This window comes from Nyctibius grandis, chromosome 11 (assembly GCF_013368605.1).
Source record: "Nyctibius grandis isolate bNycGra1 chromosome 11, bNycGra1.pri, whole genome shotgun sequence".
Lineage (NCBI taxonomy): Eukaryota > Metazoa > Chordata > Aves > Nyctibiiformes > Nyctibiidae > Nyctibius > Nyctibius grandis.
In genome coordinates, this window is record NC_090668.1 from 12,324,718 (window position 1) to 12,352,678 (window position 27,961).

Here is a 27,961-nt window from a genome sequence, read left to right on the forward strand (position 1 = left end):
AGTGAGTGGGCAAGTCCCGCTTCCATTTGCATACCAATAGCCCTCCTCCCCGCTCCCAAATGCTTTTCCAGCCTGCTGTTGTCAGACCAAATGGCTGGGCATGTGCCTGCCGACAGCTCTCTTTATAGCAGAGGCACTGATTTACCACTCGCTTCGACTCGTTTTACACCAGCAGAATTTCAATAACACCTATCAAACTACAGTATGATGGAATCAGGACCAGGGCAGAAGGAGTTAAGCCAGGGCATAGCTGTCCGATACAAGCCACGTAATGAAAAAAGGCAGCAGGTAAAAAAGGCACCTGATAAAAAGGAGCCAAGTGGAAAACCTACAACTTTCAGTTGCATGCTTATTTCAACCTTATTTTTTTATCAAAATAAATGTGTTTTTTTTTTTTTTTAGGAAACAAAGCCTTTGGGGAGCTTTTGTTCAATATTTTACTTGCAAATTTCCAGTTAATGGAATAAACGGAAAATAGAGATGGCTTACCAAACCTGAGTGACAGAATGACAATACGTTATAAAGCAATGTTAACAGTACATACGTATTCACTATATATGATGAATGCACGTGTATTCCATGCCTCAGACTATTTTAACAGAAACGTCACTCTGTCAAATTGTAAAATACTCACACTCGTTAAGACTGCAAACATATTAGGCAAAACTGGGCTTAATTTACAAGTTCTCTGTTGTGCAGAATAACGCGGCATATGCTATAGCTGATGGATAATCTATCACTGTCACGGGACGGCAGTGGAAACAAAGCTTTATGACATTTAGCACTTGCCATGGAAGATACACACTGATTAACGCGGAATCAACCTACAATGACGAATTATACGTCTTTTAAACTGTAACGGTATCAATGAGATTTGTAAATACAAACTTCAGACTGAAACTTCAACATTTATATATAATTGGGTGATTTATAAAACTGATTAAATGCTATCTCAAAAGGGAAATTAAATTGAAAAACTCCTACAAATGTATCATTTACAGATACATATGTACAAGCCATTAACATAATAAAAAAGTTATAAAACTGTATTAATGTAAAAGAGGCCCTTCCAAACAGCTACATGAAAAGTCCTAGCACAGACACATAACTTTATATAGTTTCTGCTTGTTTTGGTATCTTAACTATAGCTTGCAAAAACATAAGCTGCGATGTTATGAAGCTTGCACTTGTGCCAGTCTAGATTTTTCAGATCAAAGGGTTCTTGCGGCAAAACACAACTGATGTGGGTCTCAAGACTTCATTAACTCAGATGTGGGGAAACAGCCAGCCAATTCCACAAAAGGAGCACGTCTCATTTTAGTTACAATCAGAACTACCCACAAATTAAAACCAGGCATCTGATGTCATCTGATCACCTGCAGATGAGCGCCAGGTTTTTTTCTGGTTAATGACCTAAATCATAATTTTTATGTTGTGTTACTACAAACAAAATTTAAAAGCAAGGAGAAAATTTACTAAGATCACCTGAAGGCCATGAGATGTAAAATACAAAAGTTTTAAATAAAAAAGTTGATTAAAAAAGGATGAAATTTTGTTTTTAAGTCGGGAAGCGACGTAGCAGGGTGACTAGTTTGTTCACCCTGAAGAAGCCCCACGCGTGCTAAGGAACCCCTACCCAGCAAACACAGCCTCGGTGGCTGCTGGCCCGCAGGAGGGCTTGCACGGCTGTGCAGCAGCTCCCCGCTCTGCGTCCTAGTTAAAGGGCTTTCTCTTCTGCAGCAGCTGAGTAAGGGCAGTTATAAATATGACGTGGCTGCTCAGGACGGCCTCTTTTAGCTATTAAACTGATAACAAGTGACATCCAAGAGGCATCAACCCAGTTTTTTCCTGGCTGCCATTCCCACTAAGACAAGGAATACTGTTAAAAAGGTCAGCCTGTCTGCAGAGTCTCCTTGAAGGGGGTTGTCTCCAGCAGGTAGAAGAGGAGCCCATCTTCTAATCCCCTTAAACACACTGCGACCAAAGGCATCGGATGTGTCTCCATGCTGACAGCAAAAAAACACTCGCCGATTATGAATGAGGAAATTCCCTTCCGATAAACGCACGCCAAAACCGGTTTTTTTACATGACTTATCAAGTGGAGGACTCGACTTTTTCGGAGTTGTGCTAGAATATACATCAATCCTAATGCTGCAGTGCTTCTGAAAGGGTAGATGGCCTCCGCAGAGGGAAGCAGGACAAATGAGTTGCAAAGGACATCAAGTCAGAGACCCACGTCGGTCTCTTCCGCACCCTGAACTGGTTTATATTTCTCCAGTGGGAAAGGCAGGATGACAACTAAGAGATTTTTTTGAGGGGTAGTGGTGGGAGCTGATTTCAGAACAGAGCCGAGAAGACATTATCTGTACTACATCAGGTTTAAGCAAAACAAATGCATCATCCTCTTTGAAATCTGCCCTGGTGATTAACATACATAATGAACACTATCATGAAAGTTACATGGACCTAATATATCTAAAGCATATCAAAGGATTACACAGTGTGCTTCTGTTTACTAATATCTGTGCCAATAGCATGAACATTAATTTGAAGATCTGGGTCTGCCCCATTTTATGCTAAGTAAAACTTCCAAGTCTCATCCTATAAATGCATTTAATAAATATAGCACTTAAGAGTCCTCCTGTTGGCATACTTCCTCTCAGGCAATTTTCCTGTAATCTGTTTCAAATTCTTAATATTTATCAATGTTCAATATTAATGTTAAAAGCAGATTAAAAAATAGCAAGGAAGTAACCAACCTTACTTCCGATGAGCTCATGCTATCTCAAGACCAAGGCTCCCATCACGCATACTGTTTATGGAATTATGAGTTATGTTACCATTTAAGCCTAGTTATTAACAATTTTGGAAGTTCAGAAAAATATTTATCAAGCTGCTGGAGACAGAGAATTTTTTGAAACCAGGCAGAGATGGATAACCTAGTTCTGTAGCTTGTAAACTCTGCTAAGTAGCCTATCTACATTCCATCAGCATCAGTCATGCACTAAGGCAAGTGTGCACTGATGAATGATTTGTACATGTGGCAAAATTCTACAGTGTATTATCTGCAGGTTTTGTGGCAAAAGCTAATTCCTGCTGAAAAGCAGCTCTGGGGAAAAGGAAACTTGTTTCATGTTTATTATATTTCTGACAAAAATCATGTACTAAGAACTTCAGGAATGCAGAATACTAAACTATAGTTTTCCATGCTCATCTTTACAGAAAGATAGAAGCTGCCAAAAAAAACCCCACCCCACCCTAAAATCTTGTTTTAGTTGATATTTAAGCAAGATGATCAAATGAAGAGCCCTAGTATACAAGATCAGGATACCGTATCCTCAATCATACTTGCTTCCAATACCAGGTGTAAAGGTGTACATTTAAAAAACTCTTCTCAGCAACCCGGAATAAAAATAAAACACTCCTTTAAGAGAACAGAGAATCAGTCTTGTCTGCAAATCCAAACGATAATTTTTAAGAATGGTATAAAATTAAAACTCCTTGAAGCAGCTAAAACTGAATTCCCATCTTAAATAAACGTTTATAGACTTTAGGCATGCTATACATGCCTATTTGGGTATTTTTGAAATGCAGAATCCCACTGCCACGATACATAGCACAACACCTTCCTAGCTTCTTCCCCAGTAAATGACAATTTTAAAGTCATGTTAAAAGCGAGAGGCAAACTTAAAAATTCCAAATTCAGTATATGGAAACCTTTTGGTCTGTTCTTAAATTTGATTTTATTTTTTAAATTGTAGCTATGAGGGAGAGAGACGGAAAGAGAAGGTACGGCAGCAGGAACAACACCAAAAAATAAATATACGTATATAGTGCTTGAAGATATCTTTTTGTATTTTATTTGCTAAGCAAAATCTCTTCCTCACACTCTTCAACTGACGCTGTTCCTAAAGGATGCCTAAAACTAAGTCTTCAAAAATTCCTGACTGAATTCAGACTTTAAATAACCAAAAAATGGAAAAGTTGAAACTAATCAGCCTGTTTCTTAACTTGTTCCCTGTATTTCAGAAGGGCTATTGTAGCTGTGGTAGGAATTCCCATGACCAGTACTGACCATAGGAAGATGCAGCAGGAGATATAATGCTATCTTTTTCAATTTTTATCTTTTCTCTGAACTCACTAGTACGACTCAGTTTCTGTACCATCCGACACACACTATTGTATTTCTGGAAACAGATTTCAAAATGCGCGTGATTACGAAAGCAAACGCACAGAGCAAACGGGGGTGTGCTACTCTTTGGTGCTCACATTTGAGAAATATAGATCCATCCAGTACAACACCTGATCCCGTCCCTAGCTGCTTTCATTTGCCCAAGGAAACGGACATAACCTTCACTTTAAAGCATCAATAAAGCTTGTTGCAGGACAAGACACCCTTCTGGCAGGGGACCACTGCTCGGTAGATTGGCAGTTCAACTCAATGGAGTGGAGCAGGGAAAACTCTCTTGGGCTGACGCATTGTAACTCATCGTTTTTTAGTGAGGATGGGGAGGGGAAAAGAGAAGGACGACGAACAGGAAAAAAAAATCCAGCTGACCAGTGTGTTTACTACCTCTCTTTATTCAATGTCCACAGCCATGTAACCCCTAGAGATTTTCCAGACAATCTTATATTTGTCCTGACTTACAAATGTTAGCTTTGACCTTGCCTAAGTTGCCTGTGGGCAGCATATGGTACCGAACAGCTTTGATTGTACTTTTCTCCCAGTATACTTACTGGCCCAATACTAATAAAGGCAGAATTGAATCCTTTTTAGCACCTGGTTGCTCCAAAATTTACAAAACAAAAACATTTTACATTGATGTTAAAAGACTTAGTACATTATTTATTGCTTAACAGCTACAGAAAGGCGTGCTGTCGTGTCATCTAAGCATCACACAATATTATTAACATGTTTCTCTCTGCTATAACTCTGAGAGTGATGGCTGCAAGACAGGCATTTTCTCCACTAAAAATATCCAAATACACACATATATACTCACACCTGTGTGTATTTATTCATCTGTACACATGTGGCCCATATGTATGTATATACGTGTGCACACACAGGGACACATTTATAAACAGCCTTTTACACTCTCAAAATCTCAAGAAAAAGAAAAACACTTTCTCAAAAAAATCCCAATATAAGCTAGTTTACAAAAAAATAAATCACAAAGCATTACATATATGCAAAATATATGTATCTGCTGATTTTTTTTCTCCCTTTTTAAAACAGGCATTGTAGAAATACTACTGTGAAAGATGCAGTAACCCCCACCTTGGAGAAGTGCTCAATAAAATCTCAGCCTATGCTGAGAAAAACAAGTATTTATTCAATACTAAAAAATACTCATACATAGACTGGTGTATCAAATTAACCCATACAATGCGCAGAATACAAAAAATAACATGTAATAGCTTCACAAATATATTATCATACAAAACAGTAGTCACAGCTGATATAAAATAAAATATGATCAATATTGTTCCTTAAATGATTTATTTTGGTGATAACTGACACATTACTGTATTGCAATCTATATAAAAATAATTCTACAGTACATAATAAATTTACTTCTAAACTTGCAGATGAACTGAAAAAAGTGGACATCTTTCAAGTCTTAGGTACTAAGAAGATACAAAACTTCTATTACTTAAATATTATTTTGGTGCTATTGCATTTTATAAAATTTAAATAAGAACGCCCCAGCGAATTAAGAAGTTTGCTTAATTATTTATTAGTTAAAAAAGAATAAACTCAAAATGTTTAAAAAGTATAATTTAAATTTGTGCTATTATTTCCACCTAAACATTTTTGCAGCTTTTTTTTTTTTAAATGGGGGTTAGGTGTTTTGATTTTTTGAGAATATTTTCTATATATCAACAGGTGAAGGACAAAAAAAACCAGGCTACATCATCTAGTTCAGTGCAAGTGCTTTATTTCTTTATGAAACAGATTCAGATCTTTTTTCTTTTTAATTTGTTGAGGATTCTTGAAATATGTATTTTTTGTAACATCTATTACACATAATGGTAACATTTTACTCCTTAGCAAGGGATTTGTATCAACACACTACTTTTCAGTTTCATGTATCCCTCCTAAAGCATATAGAAATTACAAAAACTGAACCTCTTCTAATAGTAAAAAACCCCTGACAATATTTAAACTTTTAATTTATGTGCCAGTGCACACACAACCATCTATTTGGGTGCTCAGATACTTGTTTTTTAGCTTAGTATTAAGTGCTCTGCTGGCTTACAAATTTAAGAAGTTGGAAAGAACAAAACATATTTAATAAAAAGTTTTAAAACACACATTTTCTACATGTCATTTTCCCCACTTGCTTTGCGTGTAAAGAAATAAGATTTTATATACATTAGCTGGTATCAAGGAATATCAATATCCAAAATCTAATACAATAATTAAATAAAAATCTCAAACAATGAGGTATATACTACCAACAACTAATTAATCAAAATAAAAGCAGTAAGGCATCAAGCTTAGGGTATATACCGTTCTCTCCTTATGGAAAGGTTCATACAAAGATTTGGCATACACACCAAGATGTGTGCTTCAAAACTGTAACACAAAACCCAACCCCTCCAACTTCAAATATCCTCCTTCTGTATATTTAAATTAGTAATTTAGTCCAACTTGCAGAATTCCTAGGAGAGAAAATGCTAAAAGCTAGCGAGATGTTAAAAAAAAATTTAAATAAAACCTTGGGCAACATGATATAGGATCATCATATGATTTGTCATCTATTTACTAACTCTTCAAGCTCATAAAGGTCACCTCTGACCCATAACAGGCACATGCTATCAATTTTCAAGCCATGCTCTCCTACAGTACCAGCACTTCCATCTACTATATGCCTGGAAATACTTAATAAGATCAAAGCCTTTTTTCCTGCTACAAGAACAAAGAGAAATGTTGTAATAGAGTGATCTGTGCTCTAGAAAGAATAAAATCAAAACTCCATGCAAGTTATATTCCCTTTGCTTCAGGGGTATTGTATAGTTAATTTTACTTAAGTCTTATATATATCTTCACATAAAACTTCAAACAGATTGTTTTAGCCTAGGAGCAGACATGAAAGGAAAATAATTTCATATTTGAAAGACAGCTGGCATTTATACCAAAGGAAATGAAATAGAGACCGAGCAATTTTCCTCATTCCCCTAACCTCTCCTCCAGCATCTTTTCTGTTACTCAAGAAGCTCATACACAGTGTCTTTAATGAATATAAAGATACAGAGTTTAATTATCTTTGAACAAAAATCTTGGCAAAAAGTTTACTAATGAATGCAAAGCTCACAAAGGCCCACGAGAGGACAAACAGCAGTAAAAAAAAAAACACAAACAACAGAAAAACCCACAAAAAAGATCAATATCAGCATCTCCCTTTTTCCTATTTAATGTTATTTTTAGAAGCCAAAACCACATACAACATGAACAGACTGGAAAAAAACATACGGTGTTAAATTTACCATTGCATGCTAATTTTTACACACAAAAATCAGAACTGTCGTCATATGAACTTAAAAATTTTAAGTATCAACTATGAAACAGAAATACCCCGTCCCATTTCCAGAAAGTTAGAACACAGAGAGGAGATGAAATTTTTTCAGACTCTCCAGTGGTTGTAGCAATATTTTAATTATTTCAAAATTATACAAGTGAAACGACCAAGCTCTGGGCACGGCAACGCTGACGGCCGGCGAGCGGGGGCCGCGCTGCTCAGCCGCGCTGCGGTGGCCCCGGCTCGGGACCCGGCAGCCAGAGCAGCCGTGACGGAAGCGCACCCCAGAAGGCTGCTCTGGCAGCGGGGAAGGACAAGCCGCCGGCACGCAGGAACCCGAACCCCACCGCCCTCCGCGGCGCGCAGCCGGCGCCAGCGGGACCGGCGTCCGGAGCGGGCAGGGCGGGCGGCGCGGCCCCGGCCCCTCAGGGAGCGCCGCCTCGCCGCGGGCCGCTGCCCGCCGCACGCTCGCGGAGCCGGGCTCGGTGTCTCCGTCGGTAAACTGAGGAGACTTCCATCTCCGCCCGCTACACAAAGCGGCCCACAAGCCCCAGTACAGCGTCTCTTAAAGACCCCCCCGCCCCGCTTGCTCCGGTACCGGCGGCACGGGAACAGGGTGCCTCTGGAAAGCTCTCCCCGCCCTCTGAGGAGCCGCGCGGGGCACCGCCGCGCTGCCAACTTGTGTTTGCCCGACGGCCGCCCGCCCAGCCCGGCTGCCCGCCGCCCGGCAGCTCCCGAACAAAGGCGGCCGCCCTTACCGTCTTCCCGTTGTAGTTAGTACATGAGGGAGTTGCTGCCCACCCCGGGGACGGGGTACGCGCAGTACATGGCGCGGCTGGCGGCGGGCCGGGCTGAAGTGCACCGCCTCTCGCCACGACATCCACCCGCCCGCCCGCGCGCCGCGCCGCCCGCGCACATGGAGCGCCTCAAAGGCGACTTATGCAAAGCAGGACTGAACCATCTCCGGCCGGGCGCGGGGGCCGGGCCGGGCCAGGCGCGGGGCCCCCCGCCCGCCGCGGCCCGCACGCTTCCCAGCAGCGCGGGGAGGGGGCGCGCACACCGGCCCGCACGCACGGGGCTGCGTACACGGAGAGGTCGTGCGCACCCGAATACACCGCGAGCTACACGCAACAGCAAATGGACACGTCCTGAGCGAGTTAATCTTTGGCTCTTTGGTTTAATTAAATTAGAGCGCTTGCGGCAGAGCAGACGCCGCGTGCCGCAGCTCGGCCTCACGGCCAGCTGGCTCGGCCCGAAGTTGCTTCCAACTTTGGCGAGCGCCTCCCGAAGCCACGGGGAGCTGCTGGGGGCGCGGCCCGTGGGGAAGCGGCAGCACCCGGGCAGCGACGCCCCGCACGCAGCCAGCACCCCGGGGCGCCAGCCCGCCCCAGCACACCAGGCAGGCCCCAGGCTGCCTGCTGACGGGGGAAGCCCACGAGAGGGCAGGACCCTGACACAAAGACAACACGGACACAAGGTGCTTGGCTTTAAAAAATAAATAAAAAAAAAAATCATTTTATGGAATAATCCATCTTTAAGATACGGTACACAAAGTGTGATGGTCCTATGGAAACAGGCTCCCTTTATATTGTATAATACATTTTTGTGCAAAAAAAAAAAGGTGCAGTTCTGTGCCCACGTAAGAAAGGGAAGAAAAGAGAAGGGGGGGGGGGGAACCCCAACAACTTTGGCACATCGCAAAAACAAGAGTTACACAATACAGCAAACAGACAGCAACTTCCAGCACAAAAATCCCTCGCTATTTGCACACTCTCTATGCCTGGTAAGTCTTTTTGCTTTCTTCACTGCACAGTGGCGTGAACTAACATTAACTCTTAATGAGGTGTACATTTTTTTTATTTCCTACATATGGATGCAGTTGGTTATTAACATAGCTCCTGATAAGTCAGATATGGATTTCAATCCAGGAAAAAAAAAGGTTAAAGCAAAACCACATTTCTCCACCTCTAACTGTGTCAACTGCCAATGCTGTGAATTCTCCCTGCCTCCCTTCCTGGCAAAAGCAGGAAAATATTTCAGGATAAGAAAAAATATGGGCAAAGTTGAATTCAGTAATTTACAGGGAAAGAAAGCAAGTTGTAGAAATTTGGTTCATTCACCCAAGCACCTTGTGTGTCAGGGAAACCTTCTGAACTAAAAAGATCCAACAAAGGTGACAAACTGACTACAGTAGAAAACTATCACTGGATAAAAATCTTAGTCTTCTGTATCATGTCCATTATCTCAGGACATACTACTGTAGTGTCTGTAAATATACAGAATATACACATACCAACAAAAAATATTCACACCTCCAGCTTCAAATGCTTTTTCAGTGAACTCTTCCAATCAATCAGAAGACTACTGTGCTCAGACTATGTTGGCAAATACATCCTGAAGTTTACATCAGCTTAAGAACACTTGCGTTTTTACTGCAAGTCAAACTACACATCCAGAACTATTTAACTATGCAGTAAAGCTAATGATATCTGAACTGAACCTTTCTCCACTACAAAAGACCTTGCAGCAGCAGCTGCAAAAAAGAACATCACTGTACTTCAGACTATTAAACTGCCGGGCCCGCAGAGTGACTTGCAGCTTCCTTCTTCCCCCAGGGACCACAAAGACCCATTTCAGTCCCCAGAGAGTCCGTAGTAAGCAGCTTTGATTTGTAGCTAACAATGCCATTCCTTAAAGCTTCTCACTAATGTTCAGGACTCTACAGATGAGATATGCTAAAAGATCTTCAGATCTTTGCATGGTGCTACTTCTCATAGCACGCTAGATTAAAATCACTAATTCAGACTAATGTACAACTTACCAAAAAAAAAAACCTAAACACTGGAAAAGGCGCTTTCAGCTTGCAAGAGTTGAAGAAGTAAGAGAACCCTTTTTTTTTCTGAAATAATTCAAGCACACAAATCATTAAGAATAATTCCAGGGTAACTGGAGTCGGTTCTTTGAAGTAAAGGCCATCATCAACATAGTTGTAATTGCTTACTGCGCCTCCATGCACACATGCTCAGTTTTCAAAATAGTTGTATTTGAGACGAAGAGCATGATCAAGCCCCCTCTCAAATAATAAGCGTTATCCACCCATATTACAAGCAATTGGAAAAATGTTAAAACATACAGCAGAAAAAACTAACTCTACTATGTAGCATTGGGAGAGGGGCTTCTCCTCATTCCAACTGCCCTATACTTGTACAGAGCAATTGTAACGAAAAATATACAGGTAGTATTAACTGGTAATATCTACTAACACAATTAACATTTATCAGTACAATGAAATCATTGATGTTGTTCACCATCACATGGGTAAGACAACAGCAACAATATGATCAATAAAACCGAGTAACACCCCTGCAAATGCTGTCTCTTTGCAGACAAACTAGTTTAAAGACTGGTACCATCCACAATGAGTCAATAAATTAATTCACTCCTGAGTTACTTCCCCAGAAATCAAAAGGATAACAATTTAATGTTACCAAAAAGGGAACTAGTTGTCCTACCCCCAGTACGTCGGTGGGAATAAAATCTTAGTGTACAATACTTGAAATTTATCAACTCTGTCTGCTCTACATTTATTGTACGAAAACATCGTTTCTCATGGGACATTTGCTGCATCGATTCACCTTATAGGATGGATCAAACCATAATTCCTCAAGCATATTCAACTTTAACCCATGGAAGTTTACTTTCACCAGAATAGATGAAAAAATAAACCTGAAGTGGAAGAATTTGAAAAGACTGCACAAGAAATTGCGATGTTGTTACCAATAACTCTGTATTTGCAGGAACTACTACCAGATAACTATTCCAAAAGCTCCTGAAGTCCAAAGTAAGTTTTTGTTTTGTGGTTGCAATTTTATAATCCCCATTTAAGTCAAGCAACAGCTGCTCTGAAATTTGTTTTCTTAAGAGAATCATGTTACAGTGAAATGAATCATAGCTGGATCAGCAATACTGTACTGGGTACAGTTGTTTACTCCATTTTTCCTAGGTGACAAGTCTCATGACTCAGCCTGACAAAACAAGTCAGCTGGAGACAGGGCCAATTTTTTAAACTTGATTTCAGACAGACATGCCGTCAGCAGAGGAGCACTGAACTGACATGCACTTTGTAGCCCGAATTGTTTCCACTCATGACCCTGTACTGTGTGTCAAAAACAATAAACTGCCTGTTTCTAAAGTATGTAAAGAGATTATGAAAGCTGATACAGAGTGAAATACTGACCTAATAATAAACCAAGCTACCTGTAGGAGAATATTTTCAAAGACCGTTTTAACACTGAGAGATTTTGTGAATGAACTACATGTTCTCCCTGAAAACAAACTTTTATGTGAAATACATTTTTGTCCAACTTATCAGAGCCACAAAGCAAATACACAATAAGCATATGTAACCCATCATTTGAATTTATAAAAAATAAACATAATTTCTCCAGATCACTGAAAATTATACCATATGAAAGATAATTATGCAACTGTATCAAGGGATGAGAGCCATCCTCTGGTCAAATGTATTCTGCAACAAGATGAGATATCAAAATACTTTAAAAACGTTACTGCTTTTATCACAGTTGTATTATTTTAAATGGGTCTATTCAAACACAACAAGTAGCAAAAACTTTTACAATGAATTATGTGCAACCAGAAATTAAAAGTTCCTTTTTCTACAACAAAAGCACTGTGATGTGTAAACCCAAGTGTCACGAGTTTCCTCGTGGAGAGTTGGCTTCAATCCTGATGAAAAAATGGTAACTTGGTAAAGCCCAAAACCTGCTTTTGATGGGGATACCAATTGTATTGTTCTTACTAATTTCCATTTAATTTCTTAGGGGCTAGGTTAACCTGCTATCTTTGGAAATAAGGCAAAGGCAACTGCCCTAGAAGTCTCTCATTTCCTCCTCACTCTGTCCAAGGTTGGAACAAATTATCACTTTCAACCACATTCAACAGAAGAACAGAAGTTTCACAAGTGATTAAGTTCTTACCAGTTCTAAGAAAACTGGAACCTGAACAGGAGAGACAGACCCCAACTGAATGCCTCGTTGAAATAAAGGCAAGGAATGGGGAATAGAAAGTAAAAGACAAATTCATACAAAATTAGTCGATACTGAACAACTTGTTGCTCATTAAAATATACATAGTAACTTTGAGCTGCTTCTCTTGCAACAATTCAGAAAAATTTCTAGGCATCTTAGAACTCACAATATAACATTTTAAAAAGCAACATTTACGATGATTAACTATAGCAAGGCCAGAGTTAGGATCATCGATAAAGGATTCATTGAACATCATGCATAATGTAGCTGTTAGAATAGACACGATTTCAAGTCTTAAGAAACAAACCTGGCTGTTTTCAGGGGAAAACACATCGCTTATTATACCGTCCTCTATGTAATTCATCAGTTAGGCAAATGTTAATTCATTTAAAGTCCTGGAAGTATAGCCTTCTGTTGTTAGCCAACCACTACGTATGCTGTTCAGCAGAGACAGAGCAGACTAACTGTATGGAAGACAATTTAAAAATAACCCACTGGACCAAATTTGATAGGCAAAACCCCTGCAATACCCAAAGGAAGATGTTTTAAAACAAATCAATTTACTCATCTGTGCAAGAGCTAAAATAGCTTGGTGCTTTTCCTGTTCAAAAGGTTTGCCTTTAACTTCACATTTAACATTCATGTTTCTATAACCAGGGAAGAGGGGACAGTTTGAAGGGATAGAGGACAGATAACTACTAATGAAATTGATATTAATTGCTATCCATTACTTTTACTTGGCAATATTACAAGGTTTTGGGGGAGGTTGGGGGTGGTTGTTGGGTTTTTTGTTCTTGGTTGGGGTTTTTGTTTGTTTGTTTGCAAAGAACTTCAATTACCTATGGCAGATATGAGTAAAAAAGAAAGATTTTTTTTTTTAATTGGAAACTACAGCTAGGAAGTTTCTCTTTCAGTAGGTTGCCAAATAATATTGCATTTCAAATGTTTAAGTTTTTACATAAATATTTTACTAGAATGAAAAGGATGAGGATAAAAGCGCTGTATATCACATTCTACAGAATCAAACACAAACCAATTTATTTGATATTTTAAAACTCACTTCAAAAATCTTTCAAATACAACTTTGATAGGATATTGCTCAAATTCAGAAAGTTCTATAATTTTGCTGAAAATACTTAAGGTTTGCAAGCCTCTATATGAAGGTCTTAGCTACCCATATCTGCATTAAAAAGTAAACAAACATGTTTATTATACTGAGGCAATAAATTATCCCATCAGAAGCCAGATAATCATCATCCCAAAAACTTGCTAAAAACCCACCCAATCGAAAAAATCTGTGTAGACCTTACCAGAATTTTAAAAGCTGAAATGAGTTAGCAAGGCTGTGTTACTGAAAGCTGCAGAAGGCTGCCTGAATTACGAACCTTTTCACAATCACTCAATGTGGCCAAGAAAATGCATTTGAAAATATTGACAGTGCTGCTGCAGGGCGCCCTCTGCTGCCCAGCCCCAGCAGCGCGGAGCGCTTCTCGCCGCCTCCGCTCGCCGAGCCCCCGCAGCTGCCCCCGCAGCTGCACCCGCACCGGCTCAGCTCCCTGCAGGCGGCTCCATCGCCAAAAACCTGCGCCCAGCCTCAGCCATCGACGCACACGCGCTCTTTGACTTTATTAGTTATTCGCCAGAGAAGCTTTGGGACATTGCAACGTCAAAACGCAGAGCGCTAGTTGTGCCTCTGCGTGGATTTCCTTGCGTCTCCCCTTTCTTCTGTACTCCAACCTGCTGCTTGGAAAAACTGTTTTGCAAATGAAGCCGAGTGAGCTACCAAAGGCACAACGAGCAATCCTCCTGCCATCCACAGTCAAGAATCCGCCTACTGCTTCCCTACAGAAGGGAAAAACGCTAACTACTAATCCTGGCTATCAGTGCAAATGGTATGAAATCCATAACTAGATCGCCCAGACTGTAACAACTTGCTTTCTTTGTGAGTCTTGACATCACAAGAAACTCTGTGGCACTAAAACAAGAGATAATTTAATTCAATTTCTTCGCTTCAGTGTGTAAATACACATCTTCATCTGAAATTGCATTTAAAGATTATGCAGTGCTTTCATTTCAGTACATTCTTTTGAAAAAGCAAGCATCTCCGTATTGCCCATTTCTGACAAGCGGCACGGTGACAGGCGAAGCGACCTGCCCAACATTTGGCCTGAGCAACGGAAAGGAAACATCTCGGTTCAACAGGCGTGTGTGTCAAAGTCTAGCAACACAGCGTTGCTCACATACTTTCCCAGCTGACTTCAGAGATTCTAAAAGCCTTCCCACCAAACCACAAGTATTATCAAGCAAAAGACATTAAGAAATAGTCTTCAAAAAAAAGCTTTTATCCTTATCTACTGTTTTAAAACACCACACTAATTTATGGTAATGGACACATTAATCTTTGAGGTAAAGCAGAAAGTTGCAGCAATTCCATGTAACTTCTCCCTAAATTACACGAGCTGTGATTCAGTCATGCTATTTTTTCAGATAACAGTTTTAGAACTATGCACAGATTTAAGGTTCTTTTACGCAGATCTACACTCTAAGTGCATCTAATATGCTCATTTTGATATGTCGTGAAAACTTCAAAAATGAAGTATCTCTAGTAAATCCAAACACAGAGAAATAATTTGACATTATTATATATCCCTCATATATGTATATGCAGGATTTTCACAGAGAAGATCCCTCAATTAAAGCAACCTCACAACAGTTCACCACAGTCAGATGACACGATAGTTACATTGCAATAGGAAAAAAAAGGCTATTAAGAGAGGGTTACTTAAGTACCTTCACCCTAATTCAGCGAGAACTCGATCTGAACTCTCACAGCAGGACTTTGCAATGGACTGCTTAGTAGTTTTATGACAGCTAAATGTTCTCATATAGCAAAGAGGCGGGTAGGATGCTATAATCTGAGGTTACTGCTGTTTTCAGATATATTTCAAATAAAGGCTGTGTTGAAAAAAACCTACAATAACCTAACCAGAAAACAAGGTCTTAATAAATATAAAATCTCAAAGAAACACTTTTAGGTGGTTTATAACATAATTTAGGGGTTGGATTTTTTATATATTTGCTTTTTGTTCAAGCTCACAGACGAACATGGTGCTTAAAAAGGAGTATAGAGCGAGTCCCTAAAAACTTTATCCTTTGAATCAGGTGACCAAAGAATGAGCACAAAGCAGAAGACGGGGAAGATGGAACACTGAGTCACGAGGAAGAAACTGCAAATTCTGTGTTGCCTTATCCAGCTTATTTGCTCAGTTTCATTATTTAGAATTGCCTTCTAAAACACAGCACAGCATCAGAGGCAAGCGTCAGGCGAGTAACCGCTGTCTTTGAGAGTGTTAGATACTAAAGATGAGAACGATGGTTGAATGCATCACTTGACTGCGCAAGGCAATTCAGAACTAACTGAATGCTGCTTTTTACATTTTGACACCATTTCTGGCCAGTGGGAACAAATCTTACAACAAAAAAAGAGCTGCACTAGAAAGTAAGTTAAACACAACATCACAGTCAGTTAATCATCACACGAAGTATCCACCCAGGATGCTCTGAAGTTTTTATTCAGAGCCACAGACTTCATAAAAGTATTCTGAGGATGTTGTTTTACACCAGGCTACTTCAATACACATTGAACTTGCTAATATTGAGGATAATTCTCTAAAGAAAGTTCACTCACCCGGTCAATGCTATATTATTTTTAATACAGTCTAAACATTAAAGTCCCAAAAACTAGGTTTCAGATAAACATTTAGAGGACTGGATCCTTTCCACTCCACCGTTTCAAATATCTCCTTTCACCCTTCGTGAGAGGTGGACGAAAAGCGGGAGCCAAGAAGGGAGTAAGATCTATTATTTTTCTTCTGGTACGCATTGGTGTCTTTATGAGACATCTCTTGAAATATATTTCTCAAGTTTGGTCTTAAAAGACTAGCATGATACCAAAAAAGAAAAAGTGCTTTAAATGTTTGGGAGGTAGTTCTATGCATGCAAACCAAGTTTTCTCTAGCTTTGTTTCCTAAAGAATCCTTGCAATAAAGTAGCACACCATGGAATATATGCATACTATAGAGGTGATATATGAGAAACCCCTATAATGAGGCCTATAAATTGGTCTTAAATGTATTGAAAAAAACGTAATGAGTTTGAATTTAGAAAGAGCTCTCTGGTATGAGAAAATATTCATTTGACAATCTCTTATTAAATAAGTGGCAATTTAAGGTTAATATTAACTGATAGTCTCAGATACTGTAGAAAGTCTAAAACACTCAAAATAGTTATCAGAAATGGCACTACAGAGAAAACAATCAGATATTTGTGCCTGTGTGTCACAGCTGATCTTCTGTAACAAAAATCAACAGACATGATGTATTTCAGGTTACTTTCTGATATGAGACTAACTAAAACGGCAAAAGAATGATAGATATTCACACTGTTTTTTCTGAGAATTAATGACCTCATGATAGCTACTGATTATGGGACTAATCATAAATATTAGTTTGAAATATTTTCTGACTACACATGTACATCGTATGTTCTGCTCATAGCCCACCCATAATTAGCTGGCAATCTCCCTGTGCATTTCCAAGTGAGCCTTACTTTTCTTCTGCTTCCCTCTGCAGACTGAACTGCTCTTTGAAACCCTGACACTCTGCTCCTCCCTAACTCAGCCCCGCTGATTAGTTACAACTGGTTTCAAGTCACATGATGTTATTTAGTTCCTTGTCTTAGTTAAGGTAACTCCTACAATCAGAAAAAATTCTCAGAAACACAAGAGTTTTGAATCTGTGGCGGGTAACGTAATTCACTGAACAGTATTTATCCCCCTGCTATAACATAAATGGCACATCATAATCTTTCTGTTCACTCAAGCCTGGCTTGAGCTAACAGTGAGAAAAAATAAACCACTTGATTTTTTAGTTTCTATCCTCCCCCCAAGGCTTTAAATTTAGTAGTTGTAGTTTAACATAAATGCTTGCATGTCAAACATTCAAATGTTTTGGAAATGACTCACCACTTAGCAACTTACGACAGGAAAACTTGAAAATGCATTTGCCTGGTGCATTTAATTTTACAGTACAAGGACAAGCTGAGATTGAGTTGCATTCCAGAAAGTAACAATTCATTAGCATTTTTCGCTGTAACTATTTTTACTTTAGGGCCCTGATAAGAACATATGAAGAAAGATAAACTTCAAAGCAAGTAATTTCAGAAAATACCATACAGGTCCAAAAAGAAAAAGAAATGAACTAGAGGAAGATTTTAAAAAAAAAAAAATCATTATTTCTTAAGAGATTGTTATTAAATTACAGTTATCTAGAAAATTAAAATTACTGTTGAGTATTTGTTGACATGGTAGCCCTATACTAACACCAAGAACATTGCAGAAAAATCTTTTAGAAGCTGAAAAATTTACAAATACAGATATTGTATAATAACATTAAGTATCGTCTTTCTTGTGACTTTCCATACTAGTAATTAAACTTCTCTGCACTACCTATTAGCTAAACCCATTTTATCTTTCTCACAATACATTCTGACTTCTTACCAAGGTATATCTAAAATAAAGACAACACTTACATAATTATCTGCTCAATTTACATTTCCTATGATGCTCAGTGAAATCTAGTTTTGTGTCATCTTCCAAACACATAATATCTCATATCACTTTTTTTTTTATAATACGTCATTTTACTTCAAGGCTCTATTCAGCACTGAAAGCATTGAAAACAGAGAAACAGTACTTAAAAATCCCAGCATCACAATCGTTGATTATTCACAATAACTGCACTGTATTGTGCAGATTGGTACAATTTAATACAAATAAAATTATCAGCATTTTGTCTCCACTCTTCTCACAGGAGAATTAAATGAAAACCCATTTGAAAAATACTGCTTCTTAAAATTAAAGCCTGGTAAGAGAAATGAGAGAAATTTTTCATTCGCTAAAATGATCTCTTTACCTGGCTGACGCTACTAAATGTTAAAACATGTAATGTAAAGCTTTCTTACTCGCCTAGAATTACAGTAATAAAATTACATGAGAATTGCACTGCTACGTGTTTTAGCTTCTCTGACATTTTAAATATATTTTTGTTAATCTAGCAGAAATCATCTGCTAGACTGTAAAAGCCACCCTACATAACACACAACTGTTAAAATGTAAATTGCCAACTATTTTAGCCTGCTGCTGAAGGGGGAAAAAAAAAGGGGGGGGAGGTAGTGGGGGGGGAGAAGAAGAATATTCCTGGCCTCGGGAATAATGATTTGGGGCATTGTGTTCATTTTGTGTTATCAAAGCAGCTATTCAGCCTCTAGTGGGGCCCAAGTGCTTATGCAAGCAAAAAGCTTTTAAGAGCGCCTGCAGCTGCAATGCTGGCTTCCAGGTAGGGCTGCAGTTCGGAGCGCAGCTGCCCCAGGCTGCCCGCACCGCCTCAGCTCCAGCTGGGAGCGCGCTCAGAACAGGGCTCCAGACCCCGGCTCTGCACAGGTCACCGCGAGGGAGCGGGACGGAGCGGGCGGAGGGGCACAGCGGAGGTGCAAAGCCCTGGCAGAACACCAGCCGTACTTCAGACTCCGAACGGAACGCTCAGGCCCGCTCTGCCCCCTGCTCCCAGCGCTGCCTGCGCCGTGCGCGCTAGCCAGCCTCCGCGCTAGCCAGCCTCCGCGCTAGCCAGCCTCCGCGGCCCCGCGCGGGGACTCACCCCGGCGCACCTGCGCCCCTGCATTAAGCGCTGCCAAAGCAAAGCCCAGGAGCCATTTACACAACAAAGGGATGTACCCCGCAAGGCAGCCCCGCGTCCCCCTCCCCGCCCCTTTGCTCTGAGTCAGGGAGAAAATAATTCTGCCCTTCACTTCGCTGGGGATTTTTCACTTCACGTGGATTTATAAATGCAGATTCATTTATAAACAATTTTTCTTCCTTTAAGAATAAAGCATATTTAATACCACAAAACACCCCTATAGCATTAGATTATCACAGCCATTAATGATTTTTCCACCGAAACCCTTCCAACCTTTTCATCAAAGCCTTTATTCTCGAAGGATAAATTTTCAAGCAAAGAGGATCAAACAAACCTAGTTGCTTGAAAGCTTTCCTGATGCTAGGCTGAAGTTAAGGAAGGGCTTAATGAAAGGCTTTAAAATCCACCAGGGCTTCACAATGAACATCTGACTCGGTGATTTATTGCATATTAATAACCTCAGTCCTACTGAGGCAAGCTGAGCTGTACATGTCCTCCGAATCTTAATGTCCTTCAGCTCCACTGGGATTATTACAAATGTAAATTTCTAAGATCTCAGCTATTAATCTCTGTCTGTCCTCCTGTTCAGCAACATAATGACTAATTAAACATCAAAAGAACCATGTACAGGAGATCTTCTTTGACAGCTCCTGGCCCAGCTCTCTTCCCAAGAAGAGGAATTCAAATGACAGGGACAAGTGGGTAGGAGCATACGAGCAAGCTACAAATCACTGCTATGAAATCTAAAAAATTCCACATCAAATGTGTATTTAGTCCTCCAGAACCACTCCCAATTACCCAGCCGAGCTGTTCGTGTCCAGCGGACAGCCTTGCTAATGCTCAAGTTAAGTAATTTGTATGTACGTCATGTAAAGAGAGGTGCAGTCTGAGCTCGATCAGCTTACTGTAAGTAAAAAACGTAGTACTTACAGAAGAAGGCAAACCAGGGGGCACCTTCTTCTTACTTTCTTTGTCTGTAGAGGATCTGTACACAGAAAAACAACGTTTCCATCAAGCATCCACATTACAGATGAAGAAGAACAGACAGCTACGCTACACAGTTTTTTCTTTCCACGATGGATTTATTTTTCCAAATTTCATGCACTTTTTATTCTGTGGCCAATGAAATTTGTCTTTCATATCAATACAAGAATGTGCTTAAATATGTAACATAATGATGTTCTTCTCTAAAATGAAGCTTTGCTAAATAACTACTTTCAATTCTTTCCATAAGGAAAGCAGTTATTCCTAAGAACACTAACACTGAAGGGTACACTGATGCCCTTATACACTTGCTAAGAAACAAAGTAAATTTTGAGATACATACAGAGGAAAATAGGACTGATTAGTGAGAGAAATGCTTTCCCTTTCTGCACTTCAGAGTAAAGACAGAACTATCAAAAAGGAATTTATGACATGTTAAAGTACGATTTATACTCTAAAAAATACCAACATGATGTAAATTTCTATAGCTTTTAGACTGTAACCAAGGCTGTAAATAAACCAGCAAATCTAGTGACCTAATTACTTAAGTAATAAAGGCAATACAACTCAAATTTGCAGGTAACACTAAAGTTGGAAAGTATGATACCTGCTTCCCTCTACCAATAATTATTGTAACATCACAAAAAGTAACCAGCAATTTCACTACCTAAATCAAGAATCTGAACTAGTATAGTCAGCTGTCAATAAAATTAACCTGAACAGTATGTATGCAAATTAGAAGTTAACTGATGGTCTGAACCCAGTATCTGGCAAGATTACCAGTTCCACAGTTGATTGATCAAGTCTTCAATTAAAATACAAAATTCTTATTTTTCTATTTTCATTCAGAAGGTTTAATCACAATTTTATTATACAATATGACAATATGAAGGTGAGATAAGGTGAAAATATCTGCTGGATATCTTTATTCTGATCACTCCTGAGAGGAGGCAGGGAATTGGACTCGATGATCCTTATGGGTCCCCCTCACTCAAGATCTTCTGTGATTCCAATTCCCCATAGGGCACATTCAAAAAAGAAAATAAAAGGACTTTTGGAAGAGATATTTACACTGCACTCACAAAGTGTCACCTAAAAGGGAACGCCAGTTGTTTTCAATGAACTTTTGTAGGCAAATTTAAAGCTAATTTGTTAAAATCCTAGTCAGGTAACTCCTTCTCGGTGATAAAATGGCCATAATTCGACTTTGCTTTAAATTCTCAGGCAGGAGTTTTTGTAACATTTAACTAGTCCATTAAAAAAAAAAGTATTTCAGACATACTTTCTCAAGCCATTGGAAACAAGGCATGAGATAAAAGTGCACTTCCTTTTCCTGGCATTTCTGGAAAAAACATTTCCATAAATTTGTAACCACCACCTGCCATATATCCTGGGTTACAGTCCCCCAGATTCAGCCATGCCAGAAAGAGAAATATCACGCTGTTACCAGTTTTGAACAGATTTATACCCGTTGAGCTTCTCTTTCAAAGAAAAAAATAAATAGGAGTACTACTTGGAAAACACCACACTTAGCTTCATTTTGTTTAATTTAATAATGTATGGAACTTACCCAACTCTATCTAGTTTGCACAAGAAACTAACACACAATCACATATTCAAGTACATATAGAAATTAGACAATCTTGTTTAGGATTCTCCCTCAATGACTGCTTCATACATAACCTTTCTGCCCACATCAGTATCACTCTCTGTCTAGCACCCAAAGTCATGCTCTACAGCCCCCTTGTGACTCAAAACCACAGCAGGTTACTATTATAGTATTTTCTCACTAAAACCAATTCAATGGAGCTAAAACTTAATAATAATAATTATAGAAAATAGTTGGGTTTTAAAATAATAAGTATTTTAAAACCCAACTCTTTCCTATTAAAGTTTGAACACCCTTCCAAAAGCAGCAAACAATTTCATTGAACTTTTCTCAGACTTTTTCCTCTTCTGAAACAGATCTGAAGAACGTCTGCGTTTGATTCTCATATTCTGAAGAACATGAATACTTAAAAAATATTTGTAAAGACAGACAACCCAGATTAAATGGCAGTTGTCCTTGACAAACAGGTTAAAAAGTTATACAAAAGTGGTATTTTAAAATACATACTTAGACACACAAATATAGGTAAAGTTCCAAAGTAATATTTTTATAATTAATTAATTAAAAAACAGTTTCAAGCATGTTCAGGACTATTTTAATGCCCAACGAGTTTGCAGTTCTAGTTAATACTAAGGTTACTTCAAGAAACAATTTGCATTTGATGAAATCTTATTTTCGCTAAAGTATGGCTTAAGTTATATGGTTCCAACAAACAAGATTTTATTATGGAAGAGAAAGCTATACGGAATGAGGGGCATTAAAAAAAAACAAAACGTATAACTAGAGTAATTCTAATGACATAACATGCTAACACTGAAATGTGGTAGCTTTTAAACCAGAATATCAGGTTACAGTCTCTCTTTTTGTACCAAAAAGAATTTTTTAAAACTTACACACCCAATTATTCAGGATAGTCTTATAGCAGAGATGATAGAACAGTTGGTTCATTCTTGATTCTCTAATTCAACAGAAAGTCTTTAGAGCTATGAAATATCACCACTGACTACAACCAAGTAGGGAAATTCTATTTATGTCTAAGTATCTCCAGAATAAAAATACTAATATTGTCATAGGATTGTAACAATTTTTAAGCAAGTTCCTGCCAGCATATTTTGCAAGATAGTTTGATTTTAGGATAAACTACTAGTCTCCAATTGCTAAGAACTTTAAAGGCATGTTGAACCAATTACAATGAACTATATATTGCCCTGAATAAAGTTACTTTTAGCATATAAAAGGATAATTGTTTCCCCCTTTGTGTCTTTCCCCTACTAAATAATGGTAATGACCTCTAGGTCAGGCATTTCCAGGAGTTAATGATGGCATGGGTTAAGGGCACTCAGCTGGTCATCAGCTCCTATCCATCTGTCATTATTGCTTTTGCAATTAAGGGTTTTATTGGAGTTTCTTGTTTGTTTTATAAGCAATACTGACCAATGTTGAATCTAAACTAGTGTCTCAAAGAAAAATGTTAATAATTCCAGTTTATCTCGTATGTAGCAGTTTGCTGTAATTTGAATTGCTCAGCACAGAACAATCTCCAGCAATAAAATCAACTGTCAAAGAAAATAATAAAGTCTGCAGAAATGCATCATGAACACAAGTTTAAGAACTGTCTGTATTACTCACCAAGAGCTGACGAGTCATGAAGTGGTCTTCGGCGTTGATTTGTGCCAGAAAAAGGGTAGTAGGGTGTTCCAGGTTTCCCGAGGATGACAGCTGACCTGGACTCCCAAGCCCCATATCTGACCGAAAGCAGACTAGACTGCAAAATATACAGAGAAAAGTAAAATTAAAGCTCTATAATAACTCAGCTGTTAATATACCAGGCTAACAACTATTAACCACACATACTGCTCTTGGCATTTATAGGAATTTACTGGGCTTTCAGTGAAGGTCTTAGAGTTCAAAAAAAATGTTGACTTTTAAAAATTAGTGTTCAGAGAATATACTATAGCATAATTCAGAATGGCAGAGCAAGTTTGGCTGGTAGCCTCCAAAAAAACCATAACCATTTCAGTTTAAAACATCTGAAAGAATCAATTCATACTTAAATTCTAAAACAAAAATCATAATACTTTGTATAATTTGCAATGTTACACTTCCTCTACTACACAATATAAACATAATTGATAAAAAATTGCTAAGAGTTTATAGTGTGACATTAGGTTTTAGCACATACTTAGAAATCCAGACTTGTGTTACATTCATAAAAACATGGAGTAATTGTCAAAAAAAAAAAAATCAAACACAAAAGAGAGAAAAGATTGGATTAATGCACAGAACATAAAAAATTATGATATTTTAAAAACGTCAAATCAACAATGTAGTTGAACCCTACCCTTTTTGTTCCCTTTTCACACAGTAAACACAAAAGCATTCTTAACACTTAACTAGTGCATTATCTGTTGTTTGGCCTCACATTATTTGGATTTCTTCTGTGAAACGGAAATGAATGTTGGTGATTTATGAGAACATAGTTTTTCCATAGTTGATACTATGCTTAGCCTTGTTTAGTCTGAAAATCCCCAGACTTGGCGTGAAATCCACAGAACTGTTTGTACAGAAAACATAATGCTACCAGGCAGTAAAAACGCATTCACCGCCGCTTCGCTCCTGGCTGTTGCATACAGCTTTCCTCATATAGCAGCATCCATTCTGTGTTACACATAGCTAAAGACACTTTGCTTTTAATATTCGCAAAATCAGACAGTGTTTTAAGGTCACCATGGAGCCAAGCAGCCTTCAGAAACAAGTGATTTGAATTCTTCATACTTCACCATTATGTAGTGCAGTTTTCCCGTTATAAAGGAGGCAAAGCACGGCTGTCGGACGGCAGGAAAACAGTTATGTTTGCCTGCATTCGGACTGCGCTAGCGTTTCAGTTGTCAGATGATGCTAAGACATAAACTGCTGACTGGGTTAACTTTTATACCAAAACAAACTTGAGGTGTCACCTAGTTAAAAGTTTCTCCTTCAGCCCCACCGCTCCCAAGCCAACCTTCCTCCTCCCGTCAAACCACTCCCAACGACAAAGTCCACGCGCACCTGCGGGTCCCAGAGGTTGTCCAACAAGCACGCTTGCAGACTGGATCATGACAGGAACCCCTCTAGTGCTGTTGCCTTCTAGGGCTACAGCAGCCCACCAGCACATGTGCAGAGGCCGTTGCTCCTGGCTCTCCTCACCTTTCCTTCCGAGGCCTACATACCCTCATTCATAAACAAACGTATTTTTTGCATTACATTATATCATTCAAGCTGGTTCTTTTGGTGTGATGACTTGTGTAAGGTGAGGCTAACTCACGTGGCTCTCAGTAAGGTACTAAATCCCTTCTAACTTGCAGTTCACTGGGATTAGCAGAAAATCCAGAGTTCATATAAAATTACAACTATATATAAAATAAGCAATAACCTCAGTGTGTTTCTCCAGATAATGGTTTTGCATCATATGACTACTGAAATTTTTATCTTTTACTTGTCTGATGACTAATTTTGAGCATGAAAATCTTATATTTTAATTGAAAAGGTGGAATGTGAAAGTCACCCCATTACAAACTAAGTGTTAACTATTTCTTACAAATCTATCACACAGTTTGAAGAACAAATTAGTAAAGATTAAAAATGTTAAGGCATAAAAATAAAAAGGTTCCACTCAACCCAATTTATTTGTTTTTATTCTTACAATAGTCTTTAAATACAAATTGTTATTATAAAACTCATACTGAAATGAGGACACCCTTATAAGGACTGAGCTGATCTCTAAACAAAGAACACAGAAAATACGTGGGGGGGGGAAAAAAGCTGCTTGTAGACTGTTTCAAGATTTGCTAATTTTGCCTTGACAAACAGTTAGGAGTTTATTGTTTTGCAGAAAACATTATGATTATCAGAATATCTGGCTTACATAGTGTAAGTCTGCGTTTAGCAAAGATGCTATTATAAACAATTTATTAAGAGTTTTAGTGGTGAACACTGCAGGAAACCTGGGCAACGTTTTGTGAAAAGCAGTTCCTCCAAACCAACCCTGTCCAAAAGAGAAATGAAACCAGTTCTGCACTTAGCCCAAGACTTGACCTTCAGCCCAAGAATACCCCAGAACTGAAAGAAAAACTTCTTTACGTAACCCATGGGAAGTATTGTGATAGTTGTCATTTCAAGTAGCCAAAGCAAGGTCCCACTCACAGAATCCCAGAACCGCTGAGGCTGGCAGGGAACCTCTGGAGGTCATCTAATCCAGCCCCTGCTCGCTGCTCAGTGAAGCTGTCAAACACAATTAGGAACTACGTCCCATTCACATTAAAGGCAACCCTCCCCGCTCTCACCCAGCATCTCCTTCTGATCATTGGCAGTGATTTTGGAAATGCAATGGGATCCATATAGATGCCTCTATTCATTGGGGGTGGAGGTGGGGAGAGGAGGAAGATGACAAAAAAAAAATCCAAAACACCAAAACCACCAACAAACCAGTAAAAACTCTTAAATTCACTTCTGCCAAGCCACTCCAAAAGGCATGTGTCTATATCTTTCCAGACTTAACCTCCAACCTTTACCTCATGACATTTGCCACCCTTGCTTTTGTCCTAAGCATTCCAGTTCTTGACATTTTCATCAGATCCTGAATTTCAAAGCAGCATGGCTACTGCAGTAATAGAAAGTAAGTGTATAAGTAATATAATACCTACCCAGTAAATCTCAAGCTATGCAACACATTCTAAAGAAGTTTCCTGATCTATATTGTGTTTAGGTAAGAATTTTTAATTTTAAAAAAAAAAAAAAGGAGGGGGAAAAAACCCACCCCAAAAAACACAACCCTCTTCTATCATTCCCACAATCAAATGAAGCATCTGTTTAAAATTTTATAATTGTTCCTCAGTCTTCCAAAAGAAAATAAAAATAGATGTCATTAGTTCAGCTTATTGATTTTTCTGCCTGTCTGAACCAATTGAGAAGCAATATTGATTAGGACTGATCCTTTCCTAAGGGCATCTGATAAAGAAAGGAATACAAAAATACCACTGAGGATAGCAAAAAAAGCTTTGTATTATCAGCACCAAGCTTCTCCTGACTAAGTGCCCGAGGTCCCTGCACAGAGGCAGATCGCTTACATACGTGGTTTGCGGTATTCTCCACAGAGAACGTTCACGCTCACTCCGAACCTCATCTGCCAAGCACGGATCCAATTACTAAAGAATAATCAATGACTGGTTATTCTCCTGAACGCTGCCGTGTCCTGTCTGCACTACCGTCATAAATAAACAGGCACCACCCTTAAAAATTTGCCTCTCTGGATTTTATACGGCATATTTCCAGCGTCAAAATAAACAAGAATTTATTTAAAGCAGTATTTTCCTAAGAAATGTGTGTTCAATAACCAACCTAAAAAAAAAAACAAAACAAAACAAGAAAACAAAATAAAAAAGGCTTTTATTACAATCAACTAAGAACACAGCAAGCCTGATTCCAAAGTGAACAGAGAAAAAGAGGTAAACATCACTGCTTTACTTTTCAAATTTATCCCTTTCAGCAAAACCAAGAAAATAGTTTGACAGGGGAATGGCATGGCCTGACCCAAAAAAATAAAGGCTATCTAGACAAATGTTTTGAAGGGGTCCTTTTCCTAAAAAGTATTCTCATAAAAATGAAACACAGGAGAGTCATCTATCCAAACATTGCAAGGGTGAGATGGGGAGAAAAGGAACCATATCTACATATAGGGTGTGTGTATTTATGCGCCTTTGTCACAGAAAAGAAGTAACTTTGCATTGCAGCTGCACTTACGTGCGCACAAAGTTAGCTTCCATTCAAACTAACAAGGTAATCAACCATGTGCTTATATCAAAATGTTATGCCTGTGATAAAAAAAGCTCCTTACTCAACATATTTTTAAATGTTTTTTAAATTGATTCTGTCAAAGATTTTGAGCATAAAAGAAAGAAAGTGTTTGACTACTTCGGAAGTTTTCTTTTCCCAGCTCAACCTCCATCAATCTTTAAAATCCCAAAGATACAATTTGATGCCAAAATACCACTCTGCCTTCAATGA

General features: G+C 38.8%; 1 protein-coding gene across 1 annotated transcript in view; it reads right to left on the bottom strand.

Moving 5' to 3' along the window:
• TCF12 (transcription factor 12) overlaps positions 1-27,961 on the bottom strand; it is a 168,939-nt gene that overhangs the window by 32,506 nt on the left and 108,472 nt on the right. Inside the window, 4 exon segments of the mRNA XM_068410665.1 lie at positions 20,257-20,283; positions 20,286-20,311; positions 23,549-23,629; positions 23,632-23,679. Coding sequence (XP_068266766.1) covers positions 20,257-20,283; positions 20,286-20,311; positions 23,549-23,629; positions 23,632-23,679 — 182 coding nt within the window.